Source organism: Mustelus asterias, chromosome 1 (assembly GCF_964213995.1).
Source record: "Mustelus asterias chromosome 1, sMusAst1.hap1.1, whole genome shotgun sequence".
In the NCBI taxonomy this organism is placed as follows: Eukaryota; Metazoa; Chordata; class Chondrichthyes; order Carcharhiniformes; family Triakidae; genus Mustelus; species Mustelus asterias.
Genome location: NC_135801.1, coordinates 167,599,662 through 167,621,827, shown reverse-complemented (window position 1 = coordinate 167,621,827; position 22,166 = coordinate 167,599,662). Strand labels below are relative to the sequence as shown.

The 22,166-nt window shown below is 43.7% G+C and overlaps 1 protein-coding gene across 3 annotated transcripts in view; it reads right to left on the bottom strand.

Annotated features, from left to right (window-relative positions):
* Positions 1-22,166, bottom strand: part of smad2 (SMAD family member 2) — a 136,321-nt gene that overhangs the window by 20,477 nt on the left and 93,678 nt on the right. For 2 of the 3 annotated variants that reach the window (XM_078222616.1, XM_078222595.1), the window contains 3 exons: positions 22,017-22,091; positions 21,327-21,380; positions 8,387-8,599 (listed from right to left, as the gene is read on the bottom strand). In XM_078222616.1, coding sequence (XP_078078742.1) covers positions 8,387-8,599; positions 21,327-21,380; positions 22,017-22,091 — 342 coding nt within the window. The remainder of the gene's footprint in view (positions 1-8,386; positions 8,600-21,326; positions 21,381-22,016; positions 22,092-22,166) is intronic. The other variant, XM_078222606.1, reaches the window with a different exon arrangement.

Here is a 22,166-nt window from a genome sequence, read left to right as displayed (position 1 = left end):
ATCTATATAAATGGTAAATAGTTGAGGCCCCAGTACCGATCCCTGCGGCACGCCACTAGTCACCATCCGCCAACCAGAAAAGCACCCATTTATTCTGACTCTGCTTCCTGTCGGATAGCCAATCCCCAATCCACGCTAACACCCTACCCCCAACCCCGTGTGACCCAATCTTCTTCAACAACCTTTTGAGAGGCACCTTATCAAACGCCTTTTGGAAATCCAAAAACACCGCATCCACCGGTTCCCCTCCGTCAACCGCACTAGTCACATCTTGATAAAAATCCAACAAGTTCGTCAAGTTCCTTCCTCCTTACTTTATGTTCTTCAAGGGCCTTTAGACCTTATGAATGCTTCCTTTTTCTTTTTCACAAGGTCATAATATCCCTCGTTATCCAGGGTTCCCAATACTTGCCACACCTTGGAGAGATACAGCTGCATGTCATCCCTGTACATATGAAAACTGGTGCAGTGTTTTTGGATTATATTGCTAAGGGGAAGCATATGGATGACAATTCAGGTAGATTTTTGGGGATAGCAGTGGTAATGGCGTGGATGCAGGAAGAGAAGCCACTGTTGGCAACTCTTGGGCTACAAATGGCTAGACAAAAGTGGAACCAGGTGAGTGCAGTCCCATTGAGAAATATTGCAGGAGGATTGAGAGATCAATTAGGTCAAACAAGTCAAGAAGGACAAGGAGAAATTATCTTTGTCATAGTGACACAAGATATCTTCTGTGACTCTGATAAGAGCTGTTGCAGAAAGATAGGTAAGGATTTGGCAGACAATAGCATATGCCAGGACTTCAGAAATTGGGGTTGGCATGCTTTGCAAGGTCAAGCAGTTCAAGCATTTTTTTTTTAAAAGAAAGGGATGACTTTGAACAGCTGACTCAGCTGTATAGGAACATGAGAAAGATGGGAAATGCATTAATAACAGGATAGTTAATAGTTAGAGGAACAGATGTTTCAGCAGCCACAGACTTGAATTCAGAATGGTACGTCGGCTGCCTGGTACCAGGGTCAAGGGTATCATGGAGTAGTTGCAGAACACAGGGTGAAAGAGGGATGTGATCTCGCAGTCAGAGCTTAGGGAGTTGGGAAGGAACTAGCAAGCTGGACCTGGATTATTGCCAGTACCACACGCCAGAGAGTAAAGACATCAAGGATAGAGAATTGCATGCTAGAGAAATGGTGCAGGAATAGTGCGCATGTGTGTTAGTGCGCATGTGTGTTAGTGCGCATGTAAACAAATGCGCAGTGAACTGCGGTACAGATAAAATGTGGCAATATGATGCTGTGGCGATAACAGAGACCCGATTCAAAGAAGGGCAAGATTGGATACTAAATATTTCTGGTTATAAAGGTATTCAGGAAATATAGGGAAGGAAAAGCAATGGGTGGTAGTATTGATTAAAGAAAACAATGCAGTGCTGGAGAGAGAAGGGTCAAGGACAGAATCTATTTGGCTAGGGCTAAGAAATCAAAGCAGTACCATTACATTGCTTAGTGTATTCTACAGGCAATCAAATGTGCAAGAATTACAGGTAATCAACATGTGCAAGAAGTAGAGCAGTTATAACGGGGGACTTTAATTATCCGAGGGACTAAGATAGTAACAATAAAGGATGGAGAAGGGCAAGAGTTCAAAGTATATTCAGGACAATTTTCTACATAATTTGTTTCCAATCCAATGAGAAAGGAGGCACTGCTGGCCCTATTCTGCACAACAAGGTGTCAGTAGGAAAATATTAAGGGGGCAATGACAATTGTACCATAATGTTTAGGTTTGATATGGAAAAGAACACAGCAATCTTGATTAAAATTAATGAAAGGGACAAGGGTAAACTTCAATGAGATGAGAATAATTTGGTCCAGATACATCGGAATCTCAGATGTACAGGCAAAACTGTAACTGAACAATCGAGTTGCCTTTAAAGAGGAGATAATTTTGGTATGGTTATGGTACATTCCCATGAAAGGGAAAAGGAAGGGTAAACAAATACCAAACTCCTCTGATGACAAAAGAGACCATGAGTAAATGAAACAGAAAAAGGGTAGATATAACAGATGTCAAGTAGATAATACAATTGAGAATCAGACTCAATATAGAAAGTTCAGAGCTGAATTGATAAAGCCAACAAGAGAAGCAAAGACAGCACAACAGCAAATAACATAAAAGGGAACTCCAAAGTCTTCTGCGGGCATATAAAAAGTTAAAGGGTGGCAAAAGGAAGAGCAGGGTTGAAAGGGCATTTACACATGCATACAGAGGGCATGGCTGAGGTACAAAATTAGTACTTTGCACAGAAAGAATGGGCTCCCCAAGTCATGATGAAACAGGAGATAGTCAAGACATCTGATGTTTTTAAAAAAGTGAAATTAAAGTATTAGAAAGATTTAGTAGTTGATATGTCACCATGGACAGGGTGGTGACAGAGAACTGGAGATTTGCAAATGTTACACCTTTATTTAAAGGTGTAAGCATAAGCCCAGTTTGTTTAACCTCCAGTGACAGGGAACTTTTAGAAACAAAAAAATCTGGACAAATAGGTTAATTAAGGAAAACTAGCACAGATGTGTTACAGTCATAGCCTATTTAACTAACTTGCTTGATTTTTCAGCAGTTTGGAAAATGGTAGTTTTTCAGGATGGAGGAAGGTATATATTGGGGTGAGGTTGTTAGAACCTCTGCTCTTCCTGATATATATATTAGACAACTTTGGAATACAGGGCACAATTTCAAAATTTGGCAGATGACAAAACTTTGAACTGAGAGGAGGGTAGCATTGAACTTCAAAAACACAGATTTGTAGGATGGGCAAAGAAGAAGCAGTTAAAATTTAATGATGGGAAGTGTGAAATTTGATTAGTTTGGTAAGAAGAATGCAGAGGGGCAATATAAAGGGTACAATTTTAAAGCAGCTGTAGCAGCAGAGGGACCTGGGGATTTATGCACTCAAATCATTGGAGGCAAGTTGGGAAAGTGGTAAATGAGGCAGATAGGATCCCAAGCTTTATTAAAAGGCACATATAGTACAAAAGAAAAGAAGTTAGGACAAACCTTAATAAATCACTGGTTTAGCCTCAACTGGAGAAAGCAATTGGAACTGTAGGCTCACCCAAGCTTCAATAAAGACGCAAGGCTTGAAAATATTCTGTTTGTAAAGAACAGGTCTCATGTACTAATGCTTCTGGCAAGTGAGTGTGAGCCATGTTACATGCTCCACTGATTATCTTAAATTGGTTGTTAGTGTAGCTATTAGCACACTTAGGATTGTTCAGAAGGTACTGCCCACTTGTCGAATGACATTTAAAAATAGAAGTTTTGTTTTGGGTTTGGCAAGGTTAAGGAAGCCATTTCATATTGGTACTATGCAGCAGCAACGCAAGTGGCATTTTCCACTAACAAGGTGCTATCATCCGTCCAAAAAGACATTGTCTACAACTAAGCAAAATCATGCATGATTTCCAGTGCTGGTGCAATGCCAGGTATGTAGACTGGATATCACAGCAATTGGTTGATCAAATCAAACAGCACTTTCCCATCCCCTCCCCATATCCCTTGATCCCGAGACACCAAAAATATCTCTCAGCCTGAAACTTATTCAACAATACAGCATCCACAACTATCTGGAGTAGACTATCCCAAAGATTCACCATTTTTCGAGTGAAACAATTCGTCTTAATCTCTGTCCTAAATGATCAACCCCTATCCTGAAACTGTGCACCATGTTTTAAAATCCCATCAGAATCTTCTATGTTTCAATAAGGTCATCTCTCATTCGTCTAAACACCGGAGAATATAGGCACAATTTACTCCAGTCTCCTTGCAATAAAGGCAATTTGCTTTCCTAAGTGGTTGCTGCGCCTGCATGCTAAAACAAGATGAGTTCAGAGAGGTGTGAAACATTAACAGGAACTGCCGAAAATACTCAGCAGGTCAGGCAGCATCTATGAAAAGGAGCAGAGTTAGCCTTTTAGGTCAAGACGATCTTTCATCAGTTTATTTTCTGTTTTTATTTCACATTTCCAGCATCCAAAGTATTTTTTTTTAACAAGTTCAGGGATAGGAATGCAGAGTCGGAAGGATATGCTGGACATCTGGCTTAGCCTTACATAGGCCAGGAAAAGGAAGAGAACTGGCAGGAGCAGCTGATTAAATGATCTCAAAACTTAGTGACAAAAATGCCCACGAGCTCCTCACACTGGTTTTTGGGAATTGAAGGTAAAATAATGGTTTATTTTTGCATTCCAGTCCTGGAATAATGAGTAGTTTTGGCATCTGGCTAAGTAGCAGTTTTATCAAAATTGGAGGCGACAGTGTGTTGATCAGATTGGTGGCTGTAGAAATGGAGAGTCAAATGCCGGATTGGGAATTTGAAAACAACTTTCAATGAATTAAGAGTTTTCCCAGAGGCTGACAAAGAGGAAATATGGTTGGGAGGGGGAAGATGGTGGAATGTAACTCAAAGTGATCAGAGATGGCGTTGTGAATGGCATGAGAGCAGCCAAGTCACATGAGGTAGCATGGTTAAAGGGGTGGTTGTGAACATGGATTGACAAATTTAACGGAGGGGTAGATTAAGGGAACGCAGGAGGGCAGAAAGAGTCAGAGTCATAGAGGTTTACAACATGGAAACAGGCCCTTCGGCCCAACTTGTCCATGCCACCCTTTTTTTTAAACCCCTAAGCTAATCCCAATTGCCCGCATTTGGCCCATGTCCCTCTATATCCATCTTATCCATGTAACTATCTAAATGTTTTTTAAAAGACAAAATTGTACCCACCTCTACTACCACCTCTGGCAGCTTGTTCCAGACACACACCACCGTGTGTGAGAAAAAACTGCTCCTCTGGACACTTTTGTATCTCTCCCCTTAAACCTGTGCCCTTTAGTTTTAGACTCCCCTACCTTTGGGAAAAGATATTGACTATCTAGCTGATCTGTGCCCCTCATTATTTTATAGACCTCTATAAGGTCACCCCTCAGCCTCCTACGCTCCAGAGAAAAAAGTCCCAGTCTATCCAGCCTCTCCTTATAATCCAAACCATCAAGTCCCGGTAGCATCCCTGTAAATCTTTTCTGCACTCTTTCTAGTTTAATAATATCCTTTCTATAATAGGATGACCAGAACTGCACTCAGTATTCCAAGTGTGGCCGTACCAATGTCTTGTACAACTTCAACAAGACGTCCCAACTCCTGTATTCAATGTTCTGACCGATGAAACCAAGCATGCCGAACGCCTTCTTCGCCACTCTGTCCACCTGTGACTCCACTTTCAAGGAGTTATGAACATGTACCCCTAGATCTCTTTGTTCTGTAACTCTCCCCAACGCCCTACCATTAACTGAGTAAGTCCTGCCCTGGTTCAATCTACCAAAATGCATCACCTTGCATTTAGAACAAAGAAAGAACAGTACAGCACAGGAAACAGGCCCTTCGGCCCTCCAAGCCTGTGCCGCTCCTTGGTCCAACTAGACCAATCGTTTGTATCCCTCCATTCCCAGGCTGCTCATGTGACTATCCAGGTAAGTCTTAAACGATGTCAGCGTGCCTGCCTCCACCACCCTACTTGGCAGCGCATTCCAGGCCCCCACCACCCTCTGTGTAAAAAACGTCCCTCTGATGTCTGAGTTATACTTCGCCCCTCTCAGCTTGAGCCCGTGACCCCTCGTGATCGTCACCTCCGACCTGGGAAAAAGCTTCCCACTGTTCACCCTATCTATACCCTTCATAATCTTGTATACCTCTATTAGATCTCCCCTCATTCTCCGTCTTTCCAAGGAGAACAACCCCAGTCTACCCAATCTCTCCTCATAGCTAAGACCCTCCATACCAGGCAACATCCTGGTAAACCTTCTCTGCACTCTCTCCAATGCCTCCACGTCCTTCTGGTAGTGCGGCGACCAGAACTGGACGCAGTACTCCAAATGTGGCCTAACCAGCGTTCTATACAGTTGTCTAAATTAAACTCCATCTGCCATTTGTCAGCCCACTAGCCCAATTGATCAAGATCCCGTTGCAATCGGAGATAACTTTCTTCACTGTCCACTATGCCACCAATCTTGGTGTCATCTGCCTCCTATATTCTCATCCAAATCATTAATATAAATGACAAATAACAGTGGATCCAGCACTAATCCCTGAGGTACACCGTTGGTCACAGGCTTCCAGTTTGAAAAACCACCCTCTGGCTTCTGTCAAGAAGCCAATTTTGTATCCATTTAGATACCTCACCCTGGATCCCGCGAGATTTAACCTTGTGCAACAACCTACCATGCGGTACCTTGTCAAAGGCCTTGCTAAAGTTCATGTAGACAACATTAACTGCACTGCCCTCATCTACCTTCTTGGTTACCCCTTCAAAAAACTCAATCAAATTTGAGAGACATGATTTTCCACTCACAAAGCCATGCTGACTGTCCCTAATCAGTCCTTGCATCTCTAAATGCTAGTAGATCCTGTCTCTCAAAATCCCTTCCAACAACTTACCCACCACAGATGTGATACTCACTGGCCTGTAGTTCCCAGGCTTTTCCCTGCAGCCCTTTTTAAACCAAGGCACAACATTTGCCACTCTCCAATCTTCAGGCACCTCACCCGTGACTATCGATGATTCAAATATCTCGGCTAGGGGACCCGCAATTTCCTCCCGAGCCTCCCAATGTCCTGGGATACACTTCGTCAGGTCCCAGGGATTTATCTACCTTGAGGCGCTTTAAGAGTTCCAGCACCCCCTTCTCTGTAATATCTACACTCAAGTCATCACTGTTTATGTCCCCAAGTTCCCTAACATCCACGCTTTTCTCAACTGTAAATACTGATGAGCAATATTCATTTAGGATCTCACTCATCTCTTGTGGATCCGCACACAGATGACCTTGTTAATCCTTAAGAGGCCCTACTCTCTCCCTTGTTACTCTTTTGCCCTTGTTGTATTTGTAGAAGCTCTTTGGATTCTCCTTTGCCTTATCTGCCAAAACAATCTCGTGTCCCCTTTTTGCCCTTCTGATTTCTCTCTTAGCTCTACTCCTACACCCCCTATACTCTTCAAGGGTATCACTTGATCCCAGCTGCCTATGCATGTCATGTGCCTCTTTCTTCTTCTTGACCAGGGCCTCAATATCCCGAGTCATCCAGGGTTCCCTACTTCTGCCAGCCTTGCCCTTCACTCGAAGAGGACTGTGTTTACCCTGAACGCTGGTTAACACACTTTTGAAAGCTGCCACTTACCAGACGTCCCTTTGCCTTCCCACAGACTCCCCCAATTAACTTTTGAAAGTTCCTGCCTGATATCAAAATTGGCCTTGCCCCAATTTAGAATTTGAACTTTTGGGCCAGACCTATCATTCTCCATAGCTATCTCAAAACTAATAGAATTATGGTCACTGTTCCCAAAGTGATCCCTCACTAACACTTCTGTCACCTACCCTTCCTTATTTCCCAAGGTGGTCAAGTTTTGCCCCCTCTCTAGTCGGGCCATCCACATACTGAATGAGAAATTCCACCTGAATACACTCGACAAATTTCTCTCCATCCAATCCTCTAATATTACGGCTGTGTTGGTCAATGTTGGGAAAGTTAAAATCTCCGACTATTACCACCCTATTTTTCTTGGAGCTATCTGTAATCTCCTTACATATTTGCTCCTCAATTTCCTGCCGATTATTTGGGGGCCTATAGTACAATCCTATCAAAGTGAGTTCCCCCTTCTTATTTCTCAGTTCTACCCATATAGACTCAGTGGCCGAACCCTCGGTAAGAGTAACGTATAAATACAAGTTAATTCACTCCAACAGTATGATCAGTTTATGATCTGTCTTGCAAAGTAGTAATTCGTGCATTGGTTAAGAGAAAGGTTAAATAAAAAAGGAGGGGCAGTAAATTGGGGCTGAGAAAATTGAAGGCAAAATCATGCTCAGAAAAGCGCACTACCAATATTGTCACAAGTAATGAAATAATAGTATCAACTTTAAAAGTTTCTCCATTACTATTTATATGGCTCAGAATTACTGTCTTTTTTCTAAAAAGAGGTTTCTATTCTTTGATTTTTAGGTCCAGTTTTGGTCTTTTGATGCAAACTGAAATTTTCCTGAACATAGCAAGTTTGTTATAAAAAGCTAACATCGGTAATGCTGTCCATGAAACCACCAGACTGTCATAAAAGCTCATCGAGTTCACTAATGTTTTTTAGGGAAAGAAATCTGCTGTCCTTACCAGCCCACAATATTCCTCATCCACAGCAATTGACTGGAAACTATCTCTGAAATGGCCAAGTCACTCAGTTGCTATCTTCTCAATAGAAAATAGGGATAGGCTTCATATGGTGACCTTGCTAGTAAAGCCCACATCTTGAAAAATAATTAAAAATACATACACACTTACCAATGTGTCGTCTCGTCATCTCAACTGTTGCATTTCTGTTGACGTTGGACAGCAAACCCAAACAGAATCTTTCGGAATTTGATGGGTCTGTAAATCCATCCACAGTTAATGAAGGCTGAGATGCATGAAAGGTTTCACCAACTCTCTGGTTTAACTCATAGTATGCTATTGAACACCAGAATGCTGGCTCCGAATAGGTCACAGGTTGTAGATCTGAAAGAAGGCAAGGCAAAGAATTTTTTGTTATTGTATTCAGAATCATACCTTGGTCCCTTCTAGGATGAGGTGCCATGTAAAATCAACCATGGACTCTTAATTTTGTTCTGGTGAATGTATTTTAAAATCAAAATTTTACTCCATTATTTCCTTGGATAAACAATACTGAAGCAAGTTTACTAATCTAACAGGTAGAATACAAACAATTAAGGATTCAATAACAGCAAATAGATTGTTTATATTTATGTAGAATCTTATATCTCTCAAAGGCCCCAAAGCATTTCAAAGTAGTCAAACTTATGTAAGCAAATGGGATTATTACTGCACTGAGTACACAAAGCTTTTTTTTTTAAACAGAATGTGGGCGTTGTTGGAGAGACCAACATTTGTTGTCCATCCCTAAATGCCCTCGAGGTGGCAGTGGTGAGCCATTTTCTTCAACTGTTGCAGCCCATATGATGTAGGGTACATCCACAGTGCTGTCAGAGGAGTTCCAGGATTTTGACACAGCAACAGTTGAGGAACAACGGTAGTTCCAAGTCAGGATGGTATGGGGCTTGGAAGAGAATTTGAAACTGGTGTTCCCATGCCCCTGCTACCCTTGTCGTTCGAGATATTAGAGGTCATGGATTTGGAAAATGTTGTCAAAGGAACCTTGGTGGATTGATACAAAGTAGATTTTACATCATGTTGCCACTGTGGTCCATAGTGGAGGGAGTGAATGCTCGAGTTGGTGGATGGAGTGCCAATCGAGGGGGCTACTATGTCCTGAATGGTGTCACGCTTCAAGTGTTGGATGGGGCTGCATTCATCCAGGCAAGTGGAGTGTATTTTATCAGACTCCTGACTAATGGACAGGCTTTGGGTAGGTGGGCAAGTTGGGGTCAAGAGGCAACAACTCCCAGCCTCTGACCTTTTTGGAGATAGCCAGCCTGGCACTCGAGTGGCAGGTCAACTTGGAATCCCTACAGTGCAGAAGGAGGCTACCAACCTCCAAAAGAGTATCTTACCCAGGCCCACCTCTCTCCCCACGAACTTGCTATGGCTAATCCACCAAACCTACACATTTTTGGATACCAAGAGGCAATTCAGCATGGCCAATCCACCTAAACTGCACATCTTTGGACTGTGGGTGGAAACCGGAGCACCCGGAGAAAACCCAAGAAGACACGGGGCAAACGTGCAAACTCCACAGACACCGTGACCAAGGTCATACTCATGCCACACAGCCTGAATGTTGTCCAGGTTTTGCAGTGGATGGACACTTCCTAAAAGTTCTAGAGAGGTTGAGGAAAGGATTGCGGAGTCAATCCTGCTTAGGAGTGAAAGTAATAGGGCAATTGTTATGGGGGATTTTAACTTGACTAATATTGACTGGAATTGTTATAGCTCTAGCTCGTTAGAGGGGTCAGTTTTTGTTCAAAGCGTGCAGGAAGGTTTTTTGACTCAGTATGTAGACAGGCCAACTAGAGGTGAGGCAATATTGGATCTGGTGCTGGGAAATGAGCCAGACCAGGTGCTAGACTTGGAAGTTGGTGTGCATTTTGGTGATAGTGACCACAATTCGGTTACGTTCACCTTAGTGATGGAAAGGGATAGGCATGAACCTCGGGCCAGTGGTTTTAGCTGGGGGAAGGGTAATTATGAGGCTATTAGGAGAGAATTAGGAAACATAGGTTGGACTAGGAGATTACAGGGACTGGGAACGTCCGACATGTGGAGTTTTTTCAAGGAGCAGCTACTGCGAGTCTGTGATAGGTATGTCCCTGTCAGGCAAGGAGGAATTGGTAGGGCTAGGGAACCGTGGTGCACCAAAAAAGTTTCTTTGTTGGTTAAAAAGAAAAAGGAGGCTTATGTTCGGATGAGACGTGAGCACTCGGGTAGTGCACTAGAAAGCTTTAGATTGGCTAAGAGGGAGTTGAAGAGCGAGCTTAGAAGGGCTAAAAGGGGACATGAGAAGACTTTGGCGGATAGGGTTAAAGAGAATCCTAAGGCGTTCTATAGGTATGTCAAGAACAGAAGGTTGGTTAGGGCAAGTTTAGGGCCAGTTATAGATGGCAGAGGGAAGTTATGTGTGGAACCGGAGGAGATTGGTGAAGCATTGAACCAATATTTCTCTTCGGTGTTCACGCAAGGGGACATGAATATAGCTGAGGAGGACACTGGGTTGCAAGGGAGTAGAATAGACAGTATTACAGTTGATAAGGAGGATGTGCAGGATATTCTGGAGGGTCTGAAAATAGATAAATCCCCTGGTCCGGATGGGATTTATCCAAGGATTCTCTGGGAGGCAAGAGAAGTGATTGCAGAGCCTCTGGCTCTGATCTTCAGGTCGTCGTTGGCCTCTGGTATAGTACCAGAAGATTGGAGGTTAGCGAATGTTGTCCCATTGTTTAAGAAGGGGAACAGAGACTTCCCCGGGAATTATAGACCGGTGAGTCTCACTTCTGTTGTCGGCAAGATGTTGGAAAAAATTATAAGGGATAGGATTTATAGTTATTTGGAGAGTAATGAATTGATAGGTGATAGTCAGCATGGTTTTGTGGCAGGTAGGTCGTGCCTTACTAACCTTATTGAGTTTTTTGAGAAAGTGACCAAGGAGGTGGATGGGGGCAAGGCAGTGGACGTGGTATATATGGATTTTAGTAAGGCGTTTGATAAGGTTCACCATGGTAGGTTTCTGCAGAAAATGCAGATGTATGGGATTGGGGGTGATCTAGGAAATTGGATCAGGAATTGGCTAGCGGATAGGAAACAGAGGGTGGTGGTTGATAGTAAATATTCATCATGGAGTGCGGTTACAAGTGGTGTACCTCAGGGATCTGTTTTGGGGCCACTGCTGTTTGTAATATTTATTAATGATCTGGATGAGGGTATAGTTGGGTGGATTAGCAAATTTGCTGATGACACCAAAGTCGGTGGTGTGGTAGACAGTGAGGAAGGGTGTCGTAGTTTGCAGGAAGACTTAGACAGGTTGCAAAGTTGGGCCGAGAGGTGGCGGATGGAGTTTAATGCGGAGAAGTGTGAGGTAATTCACTTTGGTAGGAATAACAGATGTGTTGAGTATAGGGCTAACGGGAGGACTTTGAATAGTGTGGAGGAGCAGAGGGATCTAGGTGTATGTGTGCATAGATCCCTGAAAGTTGGGAATCAAGTAGATAAGGTTGTTAAGAAGGCATATGGTGTCTTGGCGTTTATTGGTAGGGGGATTGAATTTAGGAGTCGTAGCGTTATGTTGCAACTGTACACAACTCTGGTGCGGCCGCACTTGGAGTACTGTGTGCAGTTCTGGTCCCCACATTACAGGAAGGATGTGGAGGCTTTGGAGAGGGTGCAGAGGAGGTTTACCAGGATGTTGCCTGGTATGGAGGGGAGATCCTATGAGGAGAGGCTGAGGGATTTGGGATTGTTTTCGCTGGAAAGGCGGCGGCTAAGAGGGGATCTTATTGAAACATATAAGATGATTAGAGGTTTAGATAGGGTGGATAGTGATAGCCTTTTTCCTCTGATGGAGAAATCCAGCACGAGGGGGCATGGCTTTAAATTGAGGGGGGGTAGTTATAGAACCGATGTCAGGGGTAGGTTCTTTACCCAGAGGGTGGTGAGGGATTGGAATGCCCTGCCAGCATCAGTTGTAAATGCGCCTAGTTTGGGGGCGTTTAAGAGATCCGTAGATAGGTTCATGGACGAAAAGAAATTGGTTTAGGTTGGAGGGTCACAGTTTTTTTTTTAACTGGTCGGTGCAACATCGTGGGCCGAAGGGCCTGTTCTGCGCTGTAATGTTCTATGTTCTATGTATCTGACGAGTCAAAAATGGTGCTAAATGCATTAGCACACATCCCTAGTTCTGACCTTCTCATGGAGAGAAGGTAATTGATGAAGCAACTGAATATAGTTAGGAACTGGATATTACTGGTTGTTTTATCAGGAAGCTTGTATCCACTAAGTTCATTAAGAGTAATAGGTGACTTGATTGGGACACAAGATCCTGAGGGGCCTTCACATGGGCGGATGTAGAGAGGACGTTTTCTCTTGTGGGAGAATCTAGAATTACTGGTAACTGTTTAAAAATAAGGGTCACCCATTTAAAATGGAGAAGAGGTGAATTTTTTTTCCTCGGAGGGCCATGAGTCTTTGGAATGCTTTTCCTGAAAAGGTTGTGAAAGCAGTGTCTTTGAATATTTTTAAGGCCATGGTGGATAGATTCTTGGTAAAGCAAGGGGGTGATAGGTTATCCAGAGTAGGCACAATGCAGGTGAGGTTATCAGATCAGACATGATCTTATTGAATGGTGGAGCAGATTCAACGGGTTGTGATCTAATCCTGTTCCTTGTTAGTAATAACCCGGAGGAACTCCTGCAGTGATGTCCTAGGACCTGGATGATTGACCTCCAACACCCATAACCAACTTCCTTTGTGGTTTTCCCTCAATTCCCACTGACTTAAGTTCTGCTGGGCTCTTTCCTGTCAGACTGTCAAACGTTGCCTTGATGTTTGATTTGATTTATTATTGTCACATATGTTAGCATAGTGAAAAATATTGTTTCTTGCACGCTATACAGACAAAGCATACCGTTCATGGAGAAGGAAACAAGATAAAGTTAAAAGTTTATTTATTAGTCAGTCACAAGTAAGGCTTACACTAACACTGCAATGAAGTTACTGTGAAACTCTCCTTGTTGCCTCAGTCCGTTCGGGTCAATGCCCCTAACCAGCACGTCTTTCAGAATGTGGGAGGAAACCGGAGCATCCGGAGAAAACCGCGCAGACACGGAGAGAACGTGCAAACTCCACACAGATAGTGACCTAAGCCGGGAAACGAACCCGGGTTCTTGGCGCTGTGAAACAGCAGTGCTAACCACTGTGCTACTCTGCCATCCAGAGAGAGTGCAGAATGTAGTGTTACAGTCATAGCTAGGGTGTAGAGAAAGATCAACTTAATGCGAGGTAGGTCCATTCAAAGGTCTGGCAGCAGCAGGGAAGAAGCTGTTCCTGAGTCAGTTGGTACGTGACCTCAGACTTTTGTATCTTTTTCCTGATGGAAGAAGGTAGAAGAGAGAATGTCCAGGGTGCGTGGGGTCCTTAATTATGCTGGCTGCTTTGCCGAGGCAGCAGGAAGTGTAGACAGAGTCAATGGATGGGAGGCTGGTATGCGTGATGAATTGGGCTACATTCAGGATCTTTTGTAGTTTCTTGCTGTCTTGGGCAGAGTAGGAGTCATACCAAGCTGTGATACAACCAGAAAGAATGCTTTCTATGGTGCATCTGTAAAAGTTAGAGAGAGTCGTAGCTGACATGCCAAATTTCCTTAGTCTGAGAAAGTAGAGGCATTGGTGGGCGGGTGTCTCTGCACCAGGTTCTCTATCTCATTCCTGTATTCTGCCTCATCATTGTTCGACATCCAACCCAACACGTTGCTGTCGTCAGCAAACTTGAAAATCGAACTGGAGAGGAATTTGGCCGCAGTCATCAGTGTATGAGGAGTATAGTAGGGGGCTGAGATCACAGCCTTGTGGGGCACCAATGTTGAGGATGGTCGTGGAGATGGTGTTGTTGCCTATCCTTACTGATTGCGATCTGAGAGTTAGGAAGTTCAGGATCCAGTCGCAGAGGGAGGAACCGAGGCCCAGGCTACGGAGCTTGGAGATGAGTTTCGTGGGAATAATGATGTTGAAGGCTGAGCTGTAGTCAATAAATAGGATGTTTCATCTGAGGTCACGTACAAACCGACTCTAGTATCTTTTTCCTGACAGGTGGTGGTGGAAGCGAGTCTGTCCGGGGTGCGTGGAGTCCTTGATTATGCCGGCTGTTTTTCCGAGACAATGGGAAGAGTAGTTAATGGAGGGGAGACTGGTTTGCATGATGGACTGGGCTTCATTCAGCACCTTTGCAGTTTCTTGGGGTCTTGGACAGAGCAGGAGCCATACCAAGCTGTGATACAACCAAAAAGAATGCTTTCTCTCGTGCATCTGTGGAAGTTGGAGAGAGTCGTAGTGGACATGCTGAATTTCCTTAGCCTCTAAAGTAGAGGCGTTGGTGGGCTTTCTTAACTATTGTGTCAGCATGGAGGGACCAGAACAGGATTGAGAAGCCCTCTGGTTGTAGGGCACAGAGAATACAGCACAGAAAAAGGCCTTTCAGCCCACCTATCAAGCACCTAGCTATTTTCACTGAGTTCCTGCTGTGCATCTTGTAGATGGTACACATTGTTGCCACGGTTCAGGTTGATTGGCCAGGTTAGGTTGATTGGCCAGGTTAGGTTGATTGGCCAGGTTAAAAAAAAAAATTGCCCCTTAGAGTCCTGGGATGCGTAGGTTAGAGGGATTAGCAGGTAAAATATGTGGGGGTAGGGCCTGGGTGGGATTGTGGTCGGTGCAGACTCGATGGGCCGAATGGCCTCCTTCTGCACTGTAGGATTTCTATGATCAGTAGTGGAGGGATTGAAGGTTTGTGGAAGGGGTAGCAATCAAGCAGGGTGCTTTGTCCTTTATTGTGTCGAGCTTCAGTGTTGTTGGGGCTGCACTCATCCAGTCAAGTGGAGAATATTCCATTATACTACTGACTTGTGCCTTGTAGATGGTGGACAGGCTTTTGCGGGGGGCATAGAAACATAGAAACCCTACAGTGCAGAAGGAGGCCATTCGGCCCATCAAGTCTGCACCGACCACAACCCCACCCAGGCCCTACCCCCACATATTTACCCGCTAACTACACATCTCACGGACAATTTTTAACCTGGCCAATCAACCTAACCCGCACATCTTTGGACTGTGGGAGGAAACCGGAGCACCCGGAGGAAACCCACGCAGACACGAGGAGAATGTGCAAACTCCACACAGACAGTGACCCGAGCCGGGAATCGAACCCAGGACCCTGGAACTGTGAAGCAGCAGTGCTAACCACTGTGCTACCGTGCCGCCCTGTCAGAAGCAGCAGTGCTAACCACTGTGCTACCGTGCCGCATGTCAGGAGATGAGGTGAATTCATGTTGTGGCACAGATTAAATCCACACAAACATTCAACTTAATGGTTAAGATTCCTACCAACTATATTAAGTTGAATGAAATGTGTCGATGTAAATCAACAGATAGCTCAGATGTAACATAACCTAACTTTCTTCCAAGTACCTAGATATTAGGAGTTTATAAATATCAGTTCTTTTGTAGTGTGGGTGGTGCAGGTTGTGACATCAAATGTATGTTCCAGCAATCCTAGCTCAGGAAAAAACTAAGTACTTAATTGAGTTCAAGCTTCAATTGTATGCGGGGGAGTATTCTACAAGAAGTGCATGCAACATGTGAAGCTTTGCTGCTGAATAAATATAGAATTTGAGCTGTAGCAGAATTGTGGTTCATCTGCTCAAACAAATAGGCCTCCTTGAACCACATGCTCTACTGCCACTCCAGTAAAAGATCTACAGTCCAATTAGATCTCGCAAATTGGTGTCCACTGTGCCATGGAGCAAATTATCTTGAACCCTGCAGATTTGGGTATCTCAAAAGGCAACAGATAGGCTGTGTTCTGTAGTCTGTCAAAAAGGACGTAGAAATTTCATTTCCTTGGTAACGAGTATTTAATTGTCCAGCACATCGCACTCACTTGACCCATTTTAGATCATAAGAGCTGGAAGACAACTTGCTATATAATACGGAGTAGGTTAACAGATGTTCTCAGTACTAATCACCTGATGCCTATCAAAATATCCTCTATATGCAGTGCGCCACATTCATTTAAGTGCACGGTCCTGTTTTTTTTTGCTTAACCAAGCAAGATATCCCAAAATGAATGGCTTTTGTACATCTTGCAATGGAACTTTGGATTGCCGTGCAGCCATAAAGCTCAAGGGAACATTGATTCATTCTTCAGTGGTTTGGTGTGTTCTCACCTTTCAAATAAAGAGCATATAGACCAGCAAAATGGATATTCAGAAAACATGCACAAGGATTAAAGAAAACTGAATAGGGCTAAACACACTCTCTGTTGGGACTGTAGCTGTGATAAAGGTAATTTTTAAAAAAAATCATGAAACTTGAGCATCGTTGCCTAGGATAACATTAATTGTCCGCAAAGATGGTGGCAATCATGTTCTTGAACCACTGCAGGACATCTGGTGTAGGTACATCCACAGTGCTGTTCAGGAAGGGAGTTCCAGTAACTATGAAGGAATGATGATGCAGCCAAGTCAGAATGCTGTGTGGCTTGGAAGGAGAATTGCAGCTGGTATTCCCATGTGCCCGCTGAAATTGTTTTTTTGAGTTGGTGGAGACCATTTATAGGTTTGGACTGTTTTGCCAAATGAGACTTGGACAACCTGCTGCATTGCATCTTGAAAATGGTTACATCATGCACTACTGCTACGTGCCAGTGGTGGAGGATGTTTAAGGTGATGGATGGGGTACCAATCAAGCGAGCTGCTTTCTTGAGCATTGTTACAGCTGCATCCATGCAGGGAAGGGGAGAGTATGCCATCACACTGACTTTTAGGTGCTGGACAGGTTTTGGGGAATGAGGCGGCGAATTAACAACCACAATTTCTAGCCTCTACCTGCTTTCATGGCCACAGTATTTATATGGTTGGTCCAGTTCAGTTTCTGGTCAATGGTAATGCCAGGATGTTTGAGAGAGGAAGGATTCAGCTTCAGTAATTCCGCAGCATCCCAGAAAGAGAGACATGCTGTTGAAGCTAGCCATTTCTACCTGCTACTGTGCAGTAGAATGAGTGGCATTCTCCACTAACAGGGTACTGCCATCATGACAAAAAGATGTTCTGCCTATCACACATGGGTAATATGGTACATGAATTCCAGTGCTGGTGTGATGCCAGATATGTGGGCTGTACGTCCCAAAAATTGGTAGATCTTATAAAACACCATGACCCTTCAGCTATTTGCAACAGGCAATGTACTGACTAGACCATAATTAAGGCGTAGGAGGCAGAATTAGGGCATTCGGCCCATCATGTTTGCTCCGCCATTCAATGAGATAATAGCATAGCTAATGCACCTAACCAACATGTCTTTCGGACTGTGGGAGGAAACCGGAGCACCCGGAGGAAACCCACGCAGACACGGCAGAACGTGCAGACTCTGCACAGACAGTAACCCAAGCCAGGAATTGAACCCAAGTCCCTGGCGCTGTGAGGCTGCAGTACTATCCACTGTAACGCCCCCAACATATGCTGGATTTAACTCAGAGCTTGTTTGGGGAAAGGGGGCACTTCAAGAGTTCAGGAATGGGTGGGCGGCACGGTAGCAGTGGTTAGCACTGCTGCTTCACAGCAGTGCTAACCTGGGTTCGATTCCCGGCTTGGGTCACTGTCTATGCAGCGTCTACACGTTCTGCTGTCTGCGTGGGTTTCCTCCGGGTGCTCCGGTTTCCTCCCACAGTCCAAAGATGTGCGGATTAGGTTGATTAGCCATGCTAAAAATTGCCCTTAGTGTCCTGAGATGCGTAGGTTAGAGGGATTAGTGGGTAAATATGTAGGGATATGGGGGTAGGGCCTGGGTGGGATTGTGGTCGGTGCAGACTCGATGGGCTGAATGGCCTCTTTCGGCACTGTAGGGTTTCTATGATTCTATGATTTCTATGAAATGCAGGTAGTTGGAAACAAATGTTACCTTCATGACATACTGTGAGACGTACTGTTGTGGTGTGTTATAGTCTTTGTTGCAAAGGCTGTACTGTTTCTCACTGTTTGCATATCTTTTCGCACATTGTACCAAATTGAAAACATACACTACGAAGAATCAGTGTTCCAAGTTACTCTTGTGGGTTTTGGAATACCCCTGCATTTATCAGCGGAGTTCTCAACAGCTCTCAGAATTATTTACAACTTTTCTATTTTATGAACAATTGTAAATTTAGACACCACTCCTCCTCATCCTATATGCAAATTAGTAATGCAACAGTGGGTGGGAAGAGGCTCCAGAACAGAACCATACTAGTCAATTCCAATTAGTCTGAGAAATTTCCTATACCAGGTTGTCGATGGATTTAAAAACTAGTTATAAACAAGGGGACCTTTTTTTTGTTGAAAAAAACACTTCCCTTATTTGCCTACCTATTACTATATTCCTAACTGCATCATAGGCAAGTGTTTTGCCTTAAATCCACATCCAATGCATATACTGCATTTCCACTAAATTGTTAATGTCCTCAAAAGAACTCCATTTTGTTGATGAAGCATAGCTGTCCTTTGAATTCTCTGTGTTGGTGACTTTTAATTATTTTCTGTTCATCTAGATATTTCATATTTAAATATAGATTCTAAAATTCCTTCCCCTACCAAGAGATCATAGAATCATAGAAACCCTACAGTGCAGAAGGAGGCCATTCGGCCCATCGAGTCTGCACCGACCACAATCCCACCCAGGCCCTACCCCCACATATTTTACCCACTAATCCCTCTAACCTACGCATCTCAGGACTCTAAGGGGCAATTTTTAACCTGGCCAATCAACCTAACCCGCACATCTTTGGACTGTGGGAGGAAACCGGAGCACCCGGAGGAAACCCACGCAGACACGAGGAGAATGTGCAAACTCCACACAGACAGTGACCCGAGCCGGGAATCGAACCCGGGACCCTGGAGCTGTGAAACAGCAGTGCTAACCACTGTGCTACCGTGCCGCCCACCCATTCCTGAACTCTTGAAGTGCCCCCTTTCCCCAAACAAGCTCCGAGATCAGGTCGGGTACAGTCCATATGCACATTAATTTATGCTCTGAAGCTCTTTTCGTCTAAATTTTAGCAGGACAGTTCGTTTCCTTAAACTGTCTACAACTTACGATCTTTTACAGCCAGACGACACCACCACAGGATCTTTTGAGTACAGAATGATAGAAAACTCTTGCTCCTGTACAAAGCCCAAGAGGAGTTAAAAAATGTGAGACAGTGTGCAATGTATTGAATTTGTTTTTAAACCAAAACTTTTGTTGCAAATGGACCTTGACTGAGTTGAGGAAGTGACAAGAAAAATTGACCAGTGCAGGGTCATGGATGTTGTAAACATAGACTTTAGTAAAGCCTTCGATAAGTCCCTCATGGCAGGTTCATGCAGAAGGTGAAATCACATGAGATCCAAGGTGAGCTGGTAAGATGGATACAAAACTGGCTTGGGCATACAAAGCCGTAAGTAGCAGTGGAAGGGTACTTTTCTAACTGGAGGTCTGTGACAGAAATTGGGGGAGTAGCAGATAGTGAGGAGGATTGTCAGAGGATACAGCAGGATATAAATCGGCTGGAGACTTAGCCTGAAAGATGGCAGATGGAGTTTAACCCAGACAAATGTGAGGTGATGTGATTTGGTAGGTCTACTGCAGAAGAAAATGCACAGTAAATGGTAGAGCCCTTAGAAATATTAGCATACAGAGGGATCTAGGTGTGCACATCCACAGTTCCCTGAAGATGGCAACTCAGGTGGACAAGGTGGTCAAGATGGCATATGGCACGTTGGCCTTCATCGGTCGGGGCGTTGAGTATAGGAATTGGAAATTCATGTTGCTGCTGCATAAGACTTTGGTCAGGCCACATCTGGAGTACTGTGTACAATTCTGGTTGCCACACCACCAGAAGGTGTTGATGAATCAGAAAGGTTGCAGAAGAGATTTACCAGGATGTCGCCTGGTTTGGAGGATACGAACTAAGAAGAAAGATTGAACAAACTTGGACTGTTTTCATTGGAGCATCGGACGATGACGGGGTCTTGATAGAGGTTTACAAGATTATGACAGACTTGGATAGAATGGATAGTCAGAGTGTTTTTCCCAGGGTCAAAGGGTCAATTACTCGGGTGCATAGGTTGAAAGAGTGGGCAAATTTAAAAGATAAGTAAGGGGCAAGTTTTTCACAGAGGGTGGTGAATGCCTGGAACGTGCTGCCGGAGGTGGTGGTGGATGCAGATTCTATAACAACGTTCAAGAGGCATCTGGATAGATACATGAATAGGCAGGGAATAGAGGTATATGGACCACATAGAGGGAAGAAAATATTAGATTAGAGAGGCATCTGTGTCAGCACAGACTTGGTGGCCGAAGGGCCTGATCCTGTGCTGTATTGTTCTTTGGATCAGCCATATAAATCTGTGGCTAAAAAAGCAATGCAGAATCTGGGAATTTCTGCAGCAAGTAATTCACCTCCAGACTTGCCAAAATCTGTCAGCCATCTACAAGTCAAGAGTGCTTTTGAATACACTCCACTTAGCTGGACGAGTGCAACTTCAACAACACCAGAGAAGCTCAACACCATTCAAGAAAAAGCAGCCTGTTCAATTGGCACCCCCATTAAACATTCACTCCTCTACCATCAGTGCATAGCAACAGCACTGTGCACCATTTACAAGATGCAGTGCAACAACTCACCAAGGCTCCTTTGACAGCACCTTCCTTACATAACTTCTACCATCCAGAAACACCATGGACAGCAGATGCACGAGAACACCACCATTTGCAATTGTTGCCAAGTCAGGAAAAGAACTTGCATCACTATTCCTTTAGTGCCAGTCAATATCCTAGAACTATTTTGTTAACAGCACTCTGGGTGTACTTACACCACATGGACCACAGAGGTTCAAGAAGGCAGCTCTCACACGTTCAAGGGCAATTAGAAATGGGTCATAAGTGCTGGTTTTTACAGCAATGCTCCGTTTCCCAGAATGAGTAAAGAAACCTAAAAAAGGTCATCAACACTTTTTAATACAAGGCTTTGTTAAAAAATGTCTACTTACCCAAGCTATGATTGACTGGTGACAAGGTACTTGGTGACATTTCTGCAGGAGACCCTAAAAATGAAAGCAATAATTGACTTTATAAAAAAAGCAATTGCATAAAACTCGATGTGGAGATGCCGGCGTTAGATTGGGGTAGGCATGGTAAGAAGTCTCACAACACCAGGTTAAAGTCCAACAGATTTATTTGGCAGCACGAGCGATCGGAGTGCTGCTCCTTCATCAAGTGAGTGATAAAACACATACAAATTAAATAATTACTTCACTATGCATTATAAATTGCATTTATGGATTTTAAGCCAAATTTTAATCAGCTTGTATTATAAACTCTTCTTTTGCATTCGTTCTGAAATTAGCAAAACAAAACTCCAAACATGTTGTAAGTTACACTTTTTATAGCCATTGGTTGAAGTTACTTGACTTTCCAGTAGCACAATTTCTTGCATCCATTTTTAAGTCAGCAAACATCTATGTCATTGAATGTCACAGGAAACTAATCTTGCTTTCAGGGCACCAAGGTATTGAAATGGTCAAACATTTTCTCATTTCCCTTTTAAGTTAACTAATAGTAAATCATAGTCTCCAACTTCCTCTTAAATGCAAAATCCTGATCAACAACAAACCGATTAAAAGTTCCAAGATTCATTGTAAATTCACCAATATACCACATGCCCTTCAAGAAAAGCTCACCTGTATCCATACTTTGATTCATTTGTTGATCACTCGTCTCCCCATCTTCACTGATGTAGCCAGGTGGTGGTGTTTCTATTAAAATAAGACATGTCATCCTAGCCATAAAGCCAAGTTATTGCTGAAGTGATCAAATGCCATTTCACATTG